Source organism: Sarcophilus harrisii, chromosome 5 (assembly GCF_902635505.1).
Source record: "Sarcophilus harrisii chromosome 5, mSarHar1.11, whole genome shotgun sequence".
NCBI classification, from domain to species: Eukaryota; Metazoa; Chordata; class Mammalia; order Dasyuromorphia; family Dasyuridae; genus Sarcophilus; species Sarcophilus harrisii.
The window spans coordinates 88,593,796-88,613,241 of record NC_045430.1 but is presented as its reverse complement, the minus strand read 5'-3'; the positions used below and the strand labels follow the sequence as shown (position 1 = coordinate 88,613,241).

The window sequence follows — 19,446 nt, the reverse complement described above, 5'->3', positions numbered from 1 at the left end:
CTCCTCCTCCTCTTGTGGGGCAAGGAAGGTCCAGGGCTCCACACACTTTATGGTTTTTGAAGTGCCAGGAATGAGTTTTGGTGACCCGTTGTGCTGTGGTCCTTATGTGAGACAGCTGTCTGGGGTGGGGGTCCTGTCCTGGACGGTCATGGAAACTTGAGGCGATCTCAGGTCCTCTTGCTAAGATGATGACAGCGGTTGCGATGGCAAAATGAATTCCCACAGGCTAAGGGGAAAGCTTTGGGGTAAGCAGCCACTCCTGCTCCCTATTCCCCAATTCTGGGGTGGTTTCTGGGAGAAGGGTAAGAAGGAGAAAGAACCAGGAGGCTGTGAGGGGCCGCAGTGTTCCCTACTCTGCATGTGCTTTTCTTGAGCTAATAAAGTACAGATGCCAGAATTTGGGGATGAACCTGGGGGGAGGGAAAGGCTAGTAATGTTCTACCTCCAAACTTCCAAAATGGAGATAGGAGAGAAGCTACCCCCTCTTCTTTGGTAAAATCTTCAATTTTAAAAACATTTTTCAAGGGTAGCCATACAGGGTCAATGGAGCTCCTTAGGAGCCATAAAAGGCAGCCGGCAGCCATGGCTGTCAGTGCTAAGCTGAAAGAAAAACAAAACAGAAAATCCCAAGGTAGAAAAAAGGGCCTCAAAGGCCCTTGCTGAAGGGCCGGTGCAGGTGAGCTGTGCTGAAGGCCGAGTCAGGAGAGATGAGGAGCCCGAGGTTGCCACTGGCTCCCACAGCCATTGTCCTGGTAGGATCCTTGGCCCCAGGACCATGAGAAAGGGAAAAAGGTGCTTTTCTCTTCTTCCTCTCCATACTACGGGTTGGCTTTCTCGGATATGGGCCTGAAAAATTTCTGAGAGTTCAAAAAAGGAGCAGATTGTGGCCCCTGAACGGAGGCCTGGTTTGTGTTATCTGAGGAGAAAGTGTCAAGTATCATCCTGGCTCTCTGTGGCCGCTGTTTTTGATGACAAGGTGAGTGGGTTCCAGGCCAGCAGGCGGCTGCTGCTGGGCTGTCGTGGGGAGCGAGGGGCTGCCTTTGGCCCCAAGGCAGTATTGCATAGTTAATGCAGGGAAGACTATAAGTCACACAAGAGGCTCAGAGGGAGGGGATTCCTTCTCTCAATCTAACCCTACCTGAGAAAGGAGGAGGTTTCCTAAGCAGCCGGTACCCTCCTGGGACAACACTGTACTGTACTCAAGGCAACTACAGCAGCCCCGGCTTCTCTGGGCCCCTGAGAAGGGAAGGCAGACACAGCTGGGCAATGACCAGGGAGGAAGCTGGCCTGGGCAGATGGTGATGCAGTCAGAAGGTAGAATCTAAGTATGGTGGGTATTTCAGAGGATATGTGAGGCTGAAAAATGGGGAAGGATGAGAAACAATTTAGAAAACACAGCTTTCTGTAAACATGGAGCTGGGCTGCTTTTTATGGGAGGAGAGTTAGAGAGAATCATTTGGACATGAAGGGAGAGGGGGAGAAATCAGCAGAGATGCAGACAGGCACATGCAAATCGGCCAGTTGGCTGCTGCAAAAGATAGAGAAGCTAACATCTTAAGGACTTTGTGGAAAAAGTTTTAAATTGCATCTTCTGTAGACATATATGGCTCCATCATGTTCCAACAATTAGAGCTGAAGTATGGGGGGGGAAACAAGAAATTAGCTCTGGAATCCTCTCCCTTCCCATTGCAAGGTAAGACTTAACAATTTAAGGCCACAAAATGAGGGTGCCAGGGCTTAGTGAGGAGATGAAAAGGAAAGCCCACTTGGGCAACCCCAAGATTCTTAACAGAGAAATGTTTGAACTGGTAGTGATGGGAGAAGGAAGATGCTGGTGGTTTTGGGGGACCAAGCTGGGCTCTTGGTCCAGAGATACCATGAGCCCAGGAAAGGAGCTAGATGGGACAATGCGCTCCAGTTGGGCCCTCCCCTTGTTCTCCAGGCAGCCTGACGTCCGCATGCTGCTCAGGCTCGAAAGGGTGACTGCTACAGCTGGGTGGGTAGAAGGAATCTCCCAATCTGGTGGCAGACAGGTTAGTGTTAAACAGATGGGCATGTGAACACTACAAGGGGCTTGAAGAGGTGTTATTTCCACCACTGAGGAAGACTTTTTGCAAAAGGATGAGAAACCACCTTGGGGTGTTAGGTGGGGAGTGACTGGATGCTTTGGGGCTAGAAGTCCCTTAGAATACATAGGCCAGATGTGTATGACCCATGCAGATGAACAGAATAGCTCCGTAACTGTCCTTTACTCACTTAAAACACAATTTCCCTGCTGCCATCCCATGTGCAAGGCAGGTAGGAGGAGAAGGGATGATGTCTCTCTCAGGTTTTGGGTGGGCGAGTTCTGGCCAGGGACCTCTCCGCTGGGGGAGGCATCATCTGCCCGCAGACTGGGACTGTGGGGTCATGATCACATGCGACTGTATGGGCATGTTCAGTTCTGTCCTTTGGCTGGCCATCTGAGTGAGGACTGACGTGGCAACGGCTTCGGCGGCGGAGCGGACGCTGAGGCCATTGCTAGCAGCTGTTGCTGAGCTGTGCTGGATCACTGGAGCTGGGGAACCCGTTGGTTCTGAGCTCTCCTTGGGGCTTTCTGCTGGGAGCAAAGGAGGGGGTGGGGGGCAGGGGAGAAGAAAAGAACTGAAGTTAGCACAGAGACTAAGACTGAGACAGAGACTGAAGTTGGAAGACAGACAGGGCCAGCCTCTCCCGTCTGCCCAAAGACACCAGAGAAAATGAAAAGTCTAATAGGGAGAGACAAATATCCTACCGCCCGAGGGTGATTCTTAACATCTAAACCTCACTTCTCCACTGGGTCTCTGTTGAAAAACATAAATGAGAGATAAACCAACAAGGATGCTCTGTTCTTGTCAGGCTCATCTAATCTCTACAACCAACCAGGCAGCTGGCTGGACCAGTGAATGGAGAGTGCACTGGGCCTGGAACAAAGAAAACCCGAGTTCACTTATGAGTTCTGAGACCTTGACTAACTCACTTCATCCTGTTTGCCTCAGTTTTTTCATCTATAAAATGGGGATAACATCTACCTTCCAGGGTTGCTATGGGGCTCAAAGGAGATAATAAAGTGTTTCATCAAAGGGCTATGTGTTTGCTGTTACCCCCAGTTGTGATACACCTACTCCTTCTATACATGCCCCAGTCCCAAAAGGCATTTAAAACAAACACCTTCTTCAGGAAACTTTTGATGACCAGATAGAGCTTGTTCCCTGACCACCTCTTTCTTTCATATGTTCTCTGAACACTCAAGTGTACACCTAAGCAAAGGTAAACCTGATAAATCACTTGACCACAAGTTGATGTTTATGTATTTGCTTGGGGGAAAAAAGAGGAAGCTCCTACTCAAGAACCAGTCATCATGGCAAACAAGAAGAAAAGGTCTTTTAAGATCTTCTCATTAATTAGTCATTCATTAAAGCTAAACACTGCTTACCTACTTGAGGCCTCTACTTACAGGGTTAACGTTTTATGCTTTAGGATAAAGCACAGATGATTCATAGTTTCCCTCACCTGTCCAGGGATTTTCAAAGCAGGATTCTATGTTAAGTGCAAAAGGCTGTATATACTCTGAAGCCCAACAACGAGGGAGTATGAATACAAAGAAATTTGGAAGACCTTTATGGAATGCTGCAAACAGGAAGGGGGGGGGGGGGGGGGGGGGGGAGTGGAGGGGAATCGAAACCAAAAGAATGGAATCCATCCTAACAATACTTGTGGGATGGAGCCTGGCCCTATAACTTCTTTCTTCCAGAAAAGCTGAAACCTTTTGCAACTTTGAATCTTTCCATGAAAAGTGAAATGACTTGCCCAGTATCTCCTGGTCAGTGGGAGGACCAGATTGTAAACTTCCTGGTCCAAGGCCACTAAACCGCACTGCCTCTTCATGTAATTCCAGTCAAATGAGGAAAGATAAATGAGGAAAAACAAAAAATCCTGATGGGGATGGAGGGAATGATCAAGAAGTTAGGTTTTGTGTGCTACAATTAATTTCAATGTAAATAGTTGATTGTGTTGAAGTTTAATATTAAATTTTAAGTTAATTGATAAAACTTAAAAAAAAAAAAAAGACTTAAACATGATTCTTGTGGGCAGAGAATTCAGATAAATAATTGTGATAGCCAATGCCATAGGAATTGTGATGTATATTTGAAAAGATGGTATATTATGTAAGGTCATATGGATGGCCTGTTGGATAGCTCTTACAGTGTTTGTGTATCAAGTATCAAGGCAGTACAGTGACAAAGGCAAACTGTTCCTTGGTTTTATTAAACAGAACCAGGAAGGACACAAAAAACACAATAAACACAGTAAAGGAAAAGAAAACAGCTCTGAACTTCTTCAAAGTTCTGAGCAGTCCGGAGTTCAGGAGACTAATGATGAAGTAAGTCTCTCAGCCTCTTGGCAGAGAAGTGATGGAGATGTGCAGAATCAGCTATCCATTTTCAGACTTGGCCAATGCCGATCTGTTTTGCTCAACTATGTTTGTTAGATGACAGCGTTTTTATTTAGAGAAGGAATGAGTTAGTGGGCAGTGACAGAGGGGAAAAAAAGACAGAAAAGAGCAAGGGAACTGAAAAAGCACACAGAAGAAAACAAAAACAAGTTCAGAAAGGGATATAGACAAACAGGGCAATTTATTACCTTGTTAAATAGTAAGATACACTTAAAAACCTAAAATATATATACTGGAGATTCAGATTCATTTTTTGTACCCTGGACAAATCATTTAAATTTGCTGGGCCTTAGTTTCCTCAATTGTAAAAAGAGGGGTTTGGATTGGCCTGAGCTTCTATCTAACTTTTGATCATGATCTTGTGAAATGTCTGTCTGTTGCTAACAGTTAAGTTCACAATAAAAAATGTTAAACTTAAAGCAAAAAAGACTTTTATTATACTTTGATGCTAGTAATTTTCTGGGGGAATAATATATCTGAAAAATTCGAAGGAAGTTAATCAGAAAAGAAAATTCAACATATCAAAGTTTTATTCAACTTTTCCAGAATGTATCAAGTTGAATAAAGTGAGGTAAACATGTATTCATTTGTGCTTCTTCAATTTAGTTCTGGTTATCCAATACATATTTTAAAGCTCAGACTGATTTCTTTCTGTCCTACATATGCCTTTCTTCTCCTCTACCCCTCAAACAGTCTACAACAGCCAGGGCTTCTGAAACTTGTTCTCCTTGCAACTCCCTTTCTGACCGAGAAATTTTTACCACATCCCAGGTATATAGGCATATAAAATAGGTGTACAAATCAAACAGTTGTTAATAATAAATCTTAATTCTGTGATCCCCAAATTCAGTTATGAGTTACCATATCAGGATCGTGAACACCTCCTCTCCAGGATTTCCTTCTACCTTTCCATTTGTAAGGATCCGATGCTGGGCTCTCCATCCATTCATGGAGATCGCTGCTTCCCTACCAAGACTTTTGAGGGTTCTTTTTCATAACTACTACACCTCACTCTCTATCTCTCCCCTTCTTCTCCCAGATGCCCGGTGGCCAACCTAGGGAAGAGCTTCTCCACACCTAGCTAGGGGCAGTTTCTTAGATGGCAGGCCTAAATCTCTTTCCAGGTTGATGGGATCTGCCTCAATTTTGCTGCTGGCATAGCCTCAAACAACCTACGGGCACCAGAGCACAGTTGTAAGTGAAAGTCTCATTCTTATAGAGAAGTAAAATTCAAATGAATGCTAAGTCTTTTTCATGCAGATCCTATTTCTGTATATAGGGATTACAAAGGGAAATTTTAAATGTTTTTCCCCCTTCTTCAGCAGTCTGTCCGGCCTTCCTCCCACAATTAGCATGTATGATTTACTGACCTCTGCATGGGGAAGCTGTAGGCCTTGTCTACTCACCAAGGTACCCTTGGGTCTTCTTTTGTAGTGCAGTGACAGGGCAATCTTTATGTGCTAACAGCAGCTGTTTCAACTGAGCTACCTCATTGCGCAGTAATGTAACTTCATTCTGGATGCAGAGGGAAGAAAAGATTACATCACAGAGAACCCCAACTCTGCACTTTGGGGATTATGAACATTGGGAGTAGGAGTTGCTGTGCAAATGAACCCAGGGAAATACACCTGTGGAAGGCACATTTCTCCTTTAATGGGAAAAACTTTATAAAGCCAGTAATGTCTTTCGGCAACCCAGGTTCTCACAGTAAATCTGAAGGAAAAATAAGCTTATGGTAACACTCAGTAGTTTTGGGGATAAAAAATATAACTAAAGAATGTGAAAAATTAGCAGTGACCAAGAGAGACCACTTTCATTAGCAATGGTCACTGAGACTAACGAAAATAATGCAATTTTCATTATATGGTGGAAGAAAACTTTTTTGCTCTATATTTACAGCTAAGATGCTACTGATTACAAAATGAAAAAAATCATATTTTGCTGGTTTAATGACTCCATCTAATCTGGTTCCTTATACAGATCAAACTGTTGTAAACCCACAGGTTAGTGTGGAGGAAATTTTTACTAACAGCAAAGAACATATCACCCAACTTGTGGCCTAGCATATGCTGTAAATCTCTCTAGCTGTATTTTAAATCATTTATTCTCTACTCATGGAATAAATTATTATCCTCTGCACAATATTCCCCTAACTCGATTTCCTAGTTTCCAGACTCAATTATTATCTGAGCACACTCACACTCAGTTGGATATTCTGGGATGTGAGTTCCTCTGCCTTTTTCTCCAGGGAGGACACCCAGAGTTTGCGCTTCTGCCGGCACCGAGAGGCTGCTGCACGATTGCGTTCAAGGAAACGCTGTCGTCGCTCATCAGGATCCTCATCTACTGTGCGTCGCCTCCGACCCCCAGTGCTAGGGGTGGGCTGAGCTGGGGAGACCTGTTGCCCAAGAAGAGACATGCTGCTGAAAAAGAAGTTGGCCCTTTCTGATGTTTTTCCAAAAAAAAAAAAGATCCTGGTAAAAATGTCTCAGATCATTCCTTCCCTAATAGTAAAGGGCTTTTTTCATAAGGTGAGAGACTTGCTGGTTAAGTTGGTACTTAAAATTTTTTTCCATGAAAAGTACCCGACTAGGTATTGAGAACATAAAAGGTAAATAAGACACGGTCTATGTCCTCAAGGAACTTACAATGTAGTAAGGAAAGGAGTTAGAAACAGAGATTCTAATATAAAATGAAATGAAAGAAGAAAAGAGTCATGCAACTTCTATGTAGGAAAAGCATAACACCAACACTTTTTGGGGAACAAAGGGGTATGTGAAACATACAAAAGGAATTAGAGAAATCAAAGACTGGGATTAACGACAAATAAACACTTCTCTAAAGAGTATAATCTGGCCTATTCTTTATAATGGTTATCAATTATTGATTATCTGTTGCAAAATCCTCAATCTTAGAATAACTTCAATTGGTATACAATAATCATCTCAGATTATTTCAGGGTTATTTCAAGTCATCTCAAGGATAAATAATAATCCTTTAGTAAATCTCTTATATTTTTCCTAAAAGGGCTATTCTAACCTTTTCTTCACCTCCTTTGTTATTGATGTCATCTGATTTTTTAGTTATGTTTACCTAGCATCTACCCCAGTATATGGCATCTAGTAGGTACTTAAAAATAATTGAGGATTGACTTACCTCTTTCACCTCAAGTTGCTCTATGCCTTTACTTCCCTTCCCTGTTCTCCTCTCTTATGTATATACAAAAGACTAACTCCTTCAACTATGCTATTGATCCCATCTCCCTTTATTTTTACTAGGCCTCTACTCAAATAAATCAATAGCCTCCCTGTTTCCAGTCTTTGATATCTTCTTCTTCAGTGGCCCCTTTCCATCCCAAACATGCTCTTTAGTCAGTCCCCAAATCCCTTTAGACTTCACATGTTTTGTTCTTTTTTGAGAGGAATCAATGGCGTAGTAAACTAGGACTTCATTTAGGATCTTGGTTCCGTCACTTGATTGTGGGCCAGTCACTTAGCCACTCTAGATCTCAGTTCCTCTTATGTGCTGTTCTAGATGAACTCTACAATCATCATGTAATCTTATGGATTTTAACTATGTTACACAATAGTCTTGAAAATACCATCCTCTCTAAATCTTGTATTACAGATTTATTTTCCTAACTTTGTTCTCTTGACTGCATAGTAAGGGATTTTAACAATGTACCACAACCTACCTTTTAAAGACTTAACCTCTTCTTCCTTGTCCTTCTATCTTTCCTGTTCTGATTATCTCTAACCTTTATTGTCACCTCCATCATCTACCTTGCCTTCTCATCCCAATGCTTCCTGTCCACAGGTGATTAGCTTTTCACCACATGTTCCCTAAACATTGTTCTGGCCTTTCCAGGTTCACTTCAATCCCTCCGCCTGGCCAAAGATCTTACCTTCAACCTCACTGGGAAATTTGGGCGCTATGTGGTTGTTTTCTCTCCTTACTTCAAATGTCCATGTTTGGTCTATTATCCATAATTCTTCTTGTTAATATCATAAAGAAGATGAGGTAGCTTACTTGTTCTCTTGATCCCATTCCTTCCCAATTCTTCTCTAATCATAGTAGCTAACATTTATTAGGTGCTTATAGATTTGCAAGATAATTTGCATATAATACCTCATATCACCATCCCACCATCATCAAAAGAACAGCTGACTTTTACACAATTCTTTAAAGTTTGTAAAACATTTTCCATATATTATCTTATTTGAGTTTCCCGACAACCTTATGAGGTGGGTACTACAGGTATTATCTCTATTTTACAGAGGGAAATAGAGGTTCAGAGAAGTTAAATGACTTACCTAACTGAACATTAGACATTAACCTCAACCAAATGATCTTAACTCAAAGTCTAGGACTCTACTCACTCTGCCAAGCTAACTACTTTACCAGGAAAGTTAACAATCTCATGAGTTAGGCTTTTCTCACCTTGCATATCCAAGAAGTTCTCCCAATGAGATCCCTTCCCTGATTTACTCTTTTACTACTGCCACATTAGCATGGTCCCTCATTACCACTCCCATGCTTTTCTGCAACTTCTCCCCACTGCTCCTAGTTTTACCTTCTGGCTTACCAAACAAGCCCAATCCTCAGTCGAGTGATGCTTTCCTCTCAGAGTCTTTATATCTCCTTGTCTACTTAATTCTTTCCTTCATTGCTTCCTCTTCAGGCATTCTTCTAGTCTCTTTGTCTCTCCTCCTTCCCAACATTCCCCCCCACCCCCCTTTCTTGTTTCAGTCTCACCCCTCCCTTTCCTTGGTTTCTCTGCTTCTATCAGTATGTCTTTGAGTTAGCAAACTTGTCCATTTTTGACTTCTTATCCATCCCACCCACCCCCTACTGCCAAAGCAATTTTTCTTATTTATAATTCTGATTGTGTCACTGCACTGTTAAAAAAAAAAAAAAAAGTTCTCTTCCATACTCTTCAGTCAATCAAATGAAATTTCCCTAGTGTGGTATTAAAAACCTTCCATGACTTGGCTCTGACCCACACTAGCCTCATCTGCCAGCACTTCCATTTTGTTTGCCAGGCATGGGCCAAACCATGCTTACCAAACTGATTCCTGCTGATATCTGCCTCTGCCTCTGTTTGCATGAGTCCCAGTTCCTGGAATGCCTCACTTCATCTCCACCTGTTCAAAATCTGCCTGTTCCTTAAAGTCCAGTTCAAATGCTACCTTCTTCTCATAGTCTTGACTCATTCTCTCAGTTGGAGTTTGTGTTCCTACTCTATAAACTCTTAGCACTTTGTACATTCATGCTCAAATTCTTCTCTGCAATTATATCTGTGGAATATATAAGGTCTCTCTGTAAGTTCTTTGAGCAGAGAATCAGCATTATTTATTGTTTTATCTTCAAATTCTCATAAGAGTCCACTGTGCATAAGGGTGCTGAACTGAAATCTATCAGTTAGCTGCCTTTCAGTATGTACTTGTGGAATACACATTAATTTTCATAAGAATTTCAATCTGCAAGAGAAAAAAAAGATATACCCCTATATACCAAAAGTCTTAAAACAGCTGATCTAGTTCATCTTACTATTTCTAAACAAAGAAAAGGATCCAAAAGTAAAGGAGGAATCCAACACTTAAAAGAGTTGGGAAGGAGGAATCTTTCTAGTCATTGCTTCTCTTGCCAGAATTCTTCCAGAATTCTTCTTGAGGGACAATCTGGTATAGTGGAAGGGCTAATGGCCTTGAAATGGGGAGAGATTGGAGTCTGTATCACATAATTACCAGTGATATGAACAAGATAAACTACTTAATTTCTTTGTGTCTGTCTGTCTGTCTCTGTCTCTCTCTCTCTCTTTTCATTTGTAAAGTAGGGAAGTACTACATGTATTCCTTACTTCCCAAGGCTGTTGTCAAACTCAAATAAGATGCTTTACAAATCTTAAGGAGTCATGTAAATATTATTATTGGTTGTCAATAAATTTATAGTAATTCTTGTTAAGGACCATGCCTAAGTGAAGGGGCAGGTCAATTCTGCAAGAGCCTCCACAGCTGTGAATCAGAACACTTGAAGGAGTTGCAAAGCAGCCTTTACTAACTTTACTAAACTAATGTTCCTTGTGAATTGGGAATGAAATAAACTGGAGACAAGAGGAAAGAGGAGGGAGGTCAGAGAACAGCAACGGCCTCTCAGTCTCCTTGTGTCACCATCATCCTTTCACATGAAGAGATCCATTCTACATGTCTGAGTTAGACCTCCAGCAGCCACTGGCAGGTGGGTCCTGTATCACAGCAAATTCTCTTTGAGATTTCAGCCTCCCCTCAATATTTGCTTACACACACACACACACACACACACACACACACACACACACACACACACACTTTTGTTGTTTTGCATTCTAATAGAGACAATGCTAATAGCATCCTTATTTTCTTAAAAGGAGCTTGACACCTCTATTAGGGTTGGAAGAAGAGATCGACTAAGACAAATCAATGCACAGCAAAAGAAAACTATCAAGTTTGATTGACATGTGTCAGCATTTTCAAAGGATGGCTTGTTTTTTTTCTCTCCAGAGAGACTAGCACCAATGGATGCCATTGGAAGGTAGGGAAGTTTAGTTCACAGGAGAGCTCAAGCCCAGGTTTTTCTCTCTGCAGTTTTATGGTGGCCGGGCAGAAGGACAGCATATGGCCTTTCAGTGTTTGGACATGTGGTGATAACTGACCCAACAGGTGGCGAACTGGGAAATAGGAGGAAAAAAGGGAAGAGGCAAAGCATGTAACATGAGAAAGGCTGCCATTTATCTGACAGACTAATGAAAACTGAGCCTCCTTTCAACATCAAGAGAAAGCTAAGGATATTCTTGGATTTCCTAGACTATTGATTACAAAATTGATACAACAGCACATAACAGCAGTAGCACCCAAGCTTTTGAGGAGCAGTCTAGATGGCAAGCATAGAAAAGTATGTCAGTTATTCCCAGGTACTCATAAAAGTCAAGGTTACACCTCAAAAGAGAAGTGAAAAGAAAATATGCAGAAAGTTCAGACTCTGGTTCCCTTCAAGTTTTTGTTCTTTGAAAGACAAGTGTAGAATGGGCATTCTGTCCCCCACCCCAGTGCTCTTCAGGGCTAGAGCCCAGCTGACCTGTGGCTGAGCAGGGGATGGGGCATCAGGGTGCTGAGTGAGTATCTGGCTCTGTTCTGGGCGAGCGGTCACCATGGTGCTGGCAGTGCCCACCACCATTCCACAACCACCATTGATGGAAGAGACTTGATGGGTCAGAGTGGCTTTTAGTCTCTGCAAAGTAAGATGAGAAAGAAATAATAGTATGGTATGTAGAAGTAATAGACTTTTGAGTGAACAATGCCTTTTGGAAAGGTAGTGCTTCCAAACCCATTTTCTCAAATCTCTGTTAGAACACACACACCTGGATCCCCCAGTTCTTGGCTGTCATCCTGGGCACAGTTATAGGGTTAGAGAGTTATTCAGTTCGGCCAAAAGCTCTTCTGTGGAACCTGGCCAGACCCTGGGCATATATCTGTTTATCACATGGCCAATCTCCAGTTCTTCCCCTCCCCCCTCTATGGTCTGCCCATCCTCCATCTGTTACTCTGGAACTGAAACAGCCAATACTCCACTCTCTATGCAGTCCATGTTGCCTCCTTCCTTTGGCAAAGCCTGTGTGAGTAGAGGGCAGGGATCTTAGGGCAGGGAGAAGATAGATAAATTGGTCTGGGGCGTCTTTCGTCCAAACTGTCTGAAAATTCTAAGCTTAAATGACCAACTATGATTCTAAAAGACTGATGATGAATGATGATGACATTTTTGGACATGGACAATGCCGGAATTTGTTTTGACTCTTCACATTTGTTACAAGGATTTTATTTTTGTTTTTCCAGGGAGAGGACAGAAAAGAAATTTTTAACTGAGAAAGAAATTAAATTTTAAAAAGAAATCTAAGCTTAGAGCAAACACTCCAGAGGAGGCCAGTTTTGCTCCTGACTGGGATGTACTCACCATCTTGGCTTCTGAAGGTAAAGGCAGACCAGAGGGAGAGACTGAACCACTGCTATTGACTGGTGGACCAGGAATACCAGGAATGTTGGGGACCATGGAGATGGGTCTGGCCAGCTGGATTGAGAGAGGGAAACGAAGGAAAAAACAAAGTTTTTGGTGGGAATTAACTCTTCCAATTTCAAACTCTTTTGAGACTGAGACTTGCTTGCCCTGTGCAATAACAAGCTCTTAGACATTCAAAAGGTAGCTCAAGATAGGTACATCTGTGTTCTATGTCAGTAAGCATGTTCTCTGAGCTAAGAGAGGGGCAAAAAGAAAGGCCAATGCACGGTCCACTTTCATAAGGAACTCTTCTTCTAATAGAAGAGCCAATAAGCAAATAATCGTACATCCAAAATACATGTAATATAAGTAGACAGTAACATACAAAGGATTTAGGAGCTCAATTCTTCAAGACTCTGCAAATTTTTATGTACTAAATTGGGGCTTGTGTCCTGAAGAGTTGGATGGGTAAGGGAGAAAGGAGTCTAAGGAATCAGCCAGTCAAGTGGGCCAGTAATACTAATGCTGGAATCAGAAATTATCTAGCCAGGTGATCTTCTGTTTTGCCTTTTCTGTGCTAGAAATTGCCATAGAATGGGGAAGAGGTGGGGTATGTTGCTCATATACAAGTGATGAAAAAATGGAGACTATAGGCTTCAGAATGTGCTTATGTAACTAAAATTCTGAAAGTTGGTCACACTGGCCTCCCAAAGAGTCACAGAACTCACCGATATAACAGAAGGCATCTGTACTGGAGGCCCTGGCAGCACAGGCATGGTCTGTCCATTAGCAAGGTGCATGACAAGAGGGAGGGAGCCAGTGGGGGACCTGGAAGAGATGAAGTGCAGTGGTTACGATATCCATCCTTTATGGATACTACAGCTCCTTGGGAGAACCTGGCAAGGTTTATGATACCATGGCACTCTGGTAGGGAAGAGTGAGAGGTAGGGCCCTGCTTCTAGCTGCCATTCAACATGTATGGTAAAGGCAGAAAAAACTCACAATATTCTTCCAACATGTCTCACAAAACAAGCAAACATACATTGCTTGAATAGGTGAAGAGCAATTAAGTCAGCTTTTATATCCTTAGCCTTTACAAAATGATTGGCCTTGGACAAGTGAATGGTAACAAAGTAAACATGTTCAACACTAAACTGAATTGTGCCACCTGATGACCAAGCATAATCTTGTCCCTCTTAGCCATCTCCATACCTTTTTTTTTTTTTTTTTACCTTGTCTCTCTAACAAATTATTCCTTCTTTCTCCTTAATAGGCTCCCAAACCAACAAAACTTAGGCTACAAATGTGAGTCCCAATAACTACTTCTTAATGCCCCTAGAGATAGGATTTCTATATATATTTTTATGAGGAAGTTTGCAAGGCATTCTGGGCACAAAAATAATTAAGAATAACAATGTCCTGGGTAGGCCAGAGGAAAATCTGAATAGACAGACCTGGAAAATAATTCATAAAACCTATAGCTGGTGCTTGGTATTATTCCACATCTGGCCAGCCATCACTGTGTTTAACTTCATGAAGTTTTAAGGCTCTTTTCTTACAAATGTCCAAATCCAAGTTCCCAAAATATTTGTTTAAGGTCATTGTGAAGTTACTAGGTTGAAGTTACTAGTGATTGGGTTTCCTTAATGGAAAAGAAAAAAAATTAGGTTTTTTGAGGGGAGAATCTTTTATCTAGATATCTCTCTTTAATCTCTCACATAAAAGTCATATAAAAATAGTGCTTCCATTTAACAAATAATTTTCATCTAGGGAGCATCTGGATCCCATTGCTTTTCTTTGACCCATTACTTACCCCAGCTGCCTGTTGGAAGGTGGAGCCTGTGTGATGACAGAGGTTGGGGAGGGGAGGGTTGGGTGAAGTGGATCATAGCCCAGATGGAGAGGCAGAGATCCTGGTCGAACAATGGTGGGTGTGGGGGTGGAGATTACAGCGGGCTTGGAGGTGACCTCCTAGGGAGAAGAGGACAACTAATCACAAAATGTTTTAAGGGACTGGTTTGGTTATCAGAGCTTATAACGTTTAGCACTGATTTACTGAATAAAAGCCAAGGGCTACTGACAAGGTCACCAGTGATGCCCCAAATATATCATCGCCTCATCCTATTGTTCCAGGGACACACACCTCACTCACCCAGTCTAGGGGAATCCTGGGATTAAGACCACTTGGCTATTTCCCTTTCAGGGATGTTGGCTTGATGAATGAGATGACAGCTGAGAAATCACTTGGAGATCTTAGAAGAAGAGGTATTATGTAAATTCCAGGGATTCTTAGAATTATTCCCAGCTTAAATAATCTTACTCTAGGCTTGAGGTAAATTGTAAAACCTCCTGATGACTGAGCAACCTCAACCAAAAAAATTAACATCCCTAGCCACTGGTTTAGAGATAAGGATTTCTGAGAGAGATCTTTTAGTAAAAGGAGCTATGGAAATATGAACCAATGATCACATTAAAAACAAAAAATAAACAAATTCACAATTGCTCATGTAATTGGCTTGGAATCTGAGGTCTAGATCTTAAGGACAAACCAGAAAAGCTTAGGCTAGAACCCGAGGTGAGGGAAAGAGGTCTTATGGGTGTACTAAAAGCTATCTGTCTTCAAAATAATTATGTACTGAGTTGTGTGAGCCAGTTTTGTGCAGATATAGGGAGCTTTTAAAGAAAACCAACTTTGTAGGAAAAAAGTGGGGAAAATGTTATAATCAATAATTAGGGACCTATTATCTATTCATCTTCACCTACCAGTAGATTATGAGCTCTCTTGATATAGAATCTTACCTTCTTTACTGGTGGGGAGTGGGGACTGGAGACAGGGCTATCAGAGGGGGATGAGTCTACCTCCACTGGCTCTTCCTCTTTGATTCTTACATCTGGGGTGGAAGGCAGGGACATATCCAAGGGCCCAGCAGCCTGCTAAAGGTAAGCATGAACACAACCCTTTAAGAAAAAGAAATACATCTAAACACATGGTTTTTCTTTGGGAACAAAGTCTTAAAACTAATCCAGCACTCAAAGCATTTGGAGTAGGAGACAAGAAAACGGATTCCAGACTTAATTGTGTGATTCTACAAATGCTGTTTGATCTTTTAAGCTTTCAGGTTCTTTATCTGTAAAATGTTGACCAGAGAAAGAAAAAAATATCTATGAAGATGCCTTCGTTCCCTGCAAGCAAGAAAAAGCTAACACATATTCTTGCTATTTTTATGATTCTTTTTGCTGTTTTCCCTTGTAGGAGGTAAAAATGATTTTGGAGCCTGACTCCTGCCTATTCCTGACCAGCTCTGTTGGCCACTGGGGAGCTATGAACCCTTTCTCCACCAAGCTGGATGATATGATAGCCCAATTATCAAAAGTAATGAAGACAAGTCAGCTATTAAAGTTCTACAAACAAGCTAGGAAAAGCTCCCTTTTGGGGACTTCCCATGTGTGGCTGTGGTCTCACTTGGAAGTCCAATGCTTTGGATTAGAAGCTCAGACAAGCAGGGATTGGGATAGCAAAGACAAGAGGAACTAATGGTAAAAAGAAGAAAGAACCAGGACCTGAGGGAAAGGCAGGAGGGAGGATGAAAGAGGAAGAGAGAGTTTGCCTAGCTGAAGAACTATCAGCTCATGAGCTGTAAATGACTTTGCAGGGAGCAATAAACCATCAGAGGTAATGACCCTGACATCACACTGTGACAGGGAGGTTGGTGTTACAGTCCATGACAAAGTACCTTCTTTGTTCTATTTGTTTTCTACCCCTGGCTTCTCTGTGAGTGAGGGGCTTATTTTATACTTTTCCCATGGGATTCTAGTCCCTAGAAACCTCTTTCTTTGAGGCTGAGTTCAGACAGTGTTTACTTCTACAGAAAGCAGTTGCTGGTGAATGATAGAAAAGGCCTTTATATTCCTGCCCTTATCTTTCCATTCAACAGGTCTTCAGATCTTCTATATACTAAATTATCTAGCCAAGAATTCCCAAGGTCAGAATGGTTAAGGGAAAAGAAATAAGACATCCCAGACTGAATTTTGACATTGGTTGATCTAAGGCCCCTTGAGGTATCTCTGAGAACATTCATGATTTAGGTAGGTTTCAGGCTCATTAAACACTCCTGGAGACTCTGCTGAGTCTGAATTTCCCAATAATGAAAGGTAGAGACTGCTCCTTCATGGGCAGGTTGAAAACACAAAGAGAGAGCCATTTGCTCACAACCAGACCAAAACAGGGACTTGAAGTTTGTAGAGAGGGTTAACCTTTTTTCTTGGAGGGGAGGAAGAGGGAGAGGAAGGAGGAGGGGGAAAAAAGAGAGCATATAATAAGTTTGGTGCCCAGCTTCTCCTACTATAAATATTTTGACTTCTTTATTTTCCCCCTTGTACCTAGAGATAATGGTGGCAATTCTGTAAAATGAAAATTACAGGAATCCAAACAGTAGCAGCTAGTGAAGGGCCCAGGTAGCTTAAGGTAGGGGGAAATGGTCATTGCTAAATCAGATATTTTAAAAGGACATCACCACTAAGACCCTCACTTTATTAGTGTACTAAGGGGAAGGGTTAAGAGAAACTCATAGGAAAGATGGCCAAGAAACCAATGTCACTGGGAAAGTACTCCAAGATCTACTGAAGGGATTGTGGTAGATGGCCTACATTCATTCTTGCAGCCAAGGCTGGATGGAAGAATCCCATTCAACTATCCTCACTATTCCCTTTGCATGCCTCCTTTGTGCAGGTTGAGGACAGGATCCAGAAACATCAAAATGTTTACTATTTTTTCTAGCTTCTCTTTATACTCTAGTCTAACACACATATGGTAGCCCTATTTCTATTTTATATCATTATGAAAGGTTCCTTTCTCTCAAAAACAGGGATCAGAATGTGAATCTTTGCATGTGGGTGTTTATATACAAATATATATATGTATGTGCATGTATTTACTGGACAAGAGCCATATGGATTCATGGACCTATGGACAAACTGTTCTGATTACAGACTACAGACCCAATTGTAGCTAGAAATCAGTAACTCAGAAGACCAGAACCTGATCTCTGATTCATCTTTCTTTTCACCAAATCTCCCTCTGGGATTTTCTAGTGATCAAGAAAGCAGATACTGTCTCTCCTGTTCCTGTGGAGGGCTTAGTAGAATCAATTGTGTGATAAACAACCACAAATCAAAAGTTCTGGGATCCAGGGCAATGGAAACGGATATTTTGTTAACAAAAGTCCCAGTTTCTCTCCCAAATCACTGACAACTTTCACTAAATAGTAGCACAGACAAGATTGCAACATTTCTCTCTGGACTATCACAGCAATATTCTTTTCTCTCAACTACTCAGCTTTTCAGATCTAAAGGATGGTGCTACTGACCCACTCACTGGTACAGTTATTAAAAGCTGACTCTCCGAACCTTCTGGTCCCTTTTATACTCTAAGATGACTTGGGTTAGCTACATAGAACAGAAAAAGGATAACCCACATCAAAATCTGAATCTAATTAACCCTGGGCCAACAAAGTCAACAAATATAGCTAAAATAAGTCTAGAACATCCCCCCAATTGCTCCATGGAATTCCTGCTTCTTGCCTTTTTCTCATCATCATCTGCAGCTTTCTTGAACTCATGCTCAAAGGAGCTGGCTAGTTCATTGAAGAGTCCCACCTCTTCACAATTCTTCAAGAATCGGGTAGGGGTAGGGGTCTGATCTGTAAAATAAGAAAGGAATAGGAAGTATTTAAGGCTTTAATAAAAGTAGCAGGGTTATTCCACAAACTCTTTTTTTTCTTTCCACCCGTAGTAAAGGCTTCAGTAAGAAATAAGAAATTGAGAACTTACAAAAGTCATGTTTTCTTTATTCTACTAGCAGCCAAACTGTGTGCTGGAGGTAAATGAGTTTTATGAAACTCTATTTAACAGTAAAAACAAACAAACAAACAAACAACCCCCTCCCCCCCCCCAGTAATTATTAGGTGAAGATGGAAAGAATTAAGTGTCTATGCAATGTTGCCTTGTGGCCAGAAGGGGGAACACAAAACATTTCGTTATCTATGTGTCCATTAAAAAATCCCCACCTATTTAAAAAACACACCTCCCAAAGCAGAATTTTAGGAAGCTTTTAACCCAGCAGATTCTAGGATAATTAAGTAGTATTTTCTCTTTTTATCTATGTCCTTGATGAATCTGGAAAAAGAACATTTGGCTTGGCTTCTCCCTGAATGAAATAGGGTAATTAGGAAGGAGAAATCACAAGCTGTGAGGACACTTTAGTCCAGTGAAGTGAATGCTTTTGCTAAAATTATCTAACAAACAATGGTGTCTTGGCAGTTAACTGATATGGAGACAATGTTCTTCCCTAACCTGGGCAAGCCTAAAGGATAAGGATGGGATGCAGAGACAAAGGACAAGTGTTATATAAAGGGATCAGTCTGAAGATAAAAAATTTGTCAAAAAAAGAAAGAAAATAGAAAAGAAAAGAAAAGAAAAGAAAAAGGAAAAAAGCACCTTATTTCACAAAGTGCTACATTTCATAGCTATGGTACATGGTAGAAAATAGGATTTTAGATCCAGCTCCTGAGACTTCAAGCACAATGTTACTTTTAGTGTTTAATCTGTCCTTGTTCACTTAGAAGGTGTCCAGTATTGCTGTCCTTGAGAAGGGGGAGGGAAGCTCTAATTGTCTCTAGACCAACTTTTAATTCAATTTAAAATCTCCTCCCTATCATTTTGTTACCTAATCACAGTATCATAAATACTTTTTCCAACTGGATTAGCCATTTCAGAATAAATTGCATACCTCTAATCCTTAGGTAAACTTCTGGAAATAGCATAAGGTTTTAAGGGACAAATGCAGCAAGATATTCCATGGAAATATTCCCTTTTTTCTTGCTCTAAACAAGACACCTTCTGAATCTGACTGTTTGGAAAAGCTGCCACCTCCCAAAATAGTTTTA

The 19,446-nt window shown here is 41.5% G+C and overlaps 1 protein-coding gene across 9 annotated transcripts in view; it reads right to left on the bottom strand.

The window, feature by feature from the left end:
* Positions 1–96: 96 nt before the first annotated feature.
* The window catches only part of LOC100935419 (cyclic AMP-dependent transcription factor ATF-7), an 86,784-nt gene continuing 67,434 nt past the window's right edge, over positions 97–19,446 (bottom strand). For 5 of the 9 annotated variants that reach the window (XM_031937752.1, XM_031937755.1, XM_031937753.1 and 2 more), the window contains 9 exons: positions 18,083–18,201; positions 15,302–15,436; positions 14,316–14,473; positions 13,231–13,330; positions 12,461–12,574; positions 11,588–11,740; positions 6,675–6,872; positions 5,881–5,989; positions 97–2,599 (listed from right to left, as the gene is read on the bottom strand). In XM_031937752.1, coding sequence (XP_031793612.1) covers positions 2,379–2,599; positions 5,881–5,989; positions 6,675–6,872; positions 11,588–11,740; positions 12,461–12,574; positions 13,231–13,330; positions 14,316–14,473; positions 15,302–15,436; positions 18,083–18,201 — 1,307 coding nt within the window. In that variant the 3' untranslated portion in view covers positions 97–2,378. Of the gene's footprint in view, positions 2,600–3,667; positions 4,592–5,880; positions 5,990–6,674; positions 6,873–11,587; positions 11,741–12,460; positions 12,575–13,230; positions 13,331–14,315; positions 14,474–15,301; positions 15,437–18,082; positions 18,202–19,446 lie in introns of those variants that run through there. The other 4 variants (XM_031937754.1, XM_031937760.1, XM_031937758.1 and 1 more) reach the window with 3 other exon arrangements.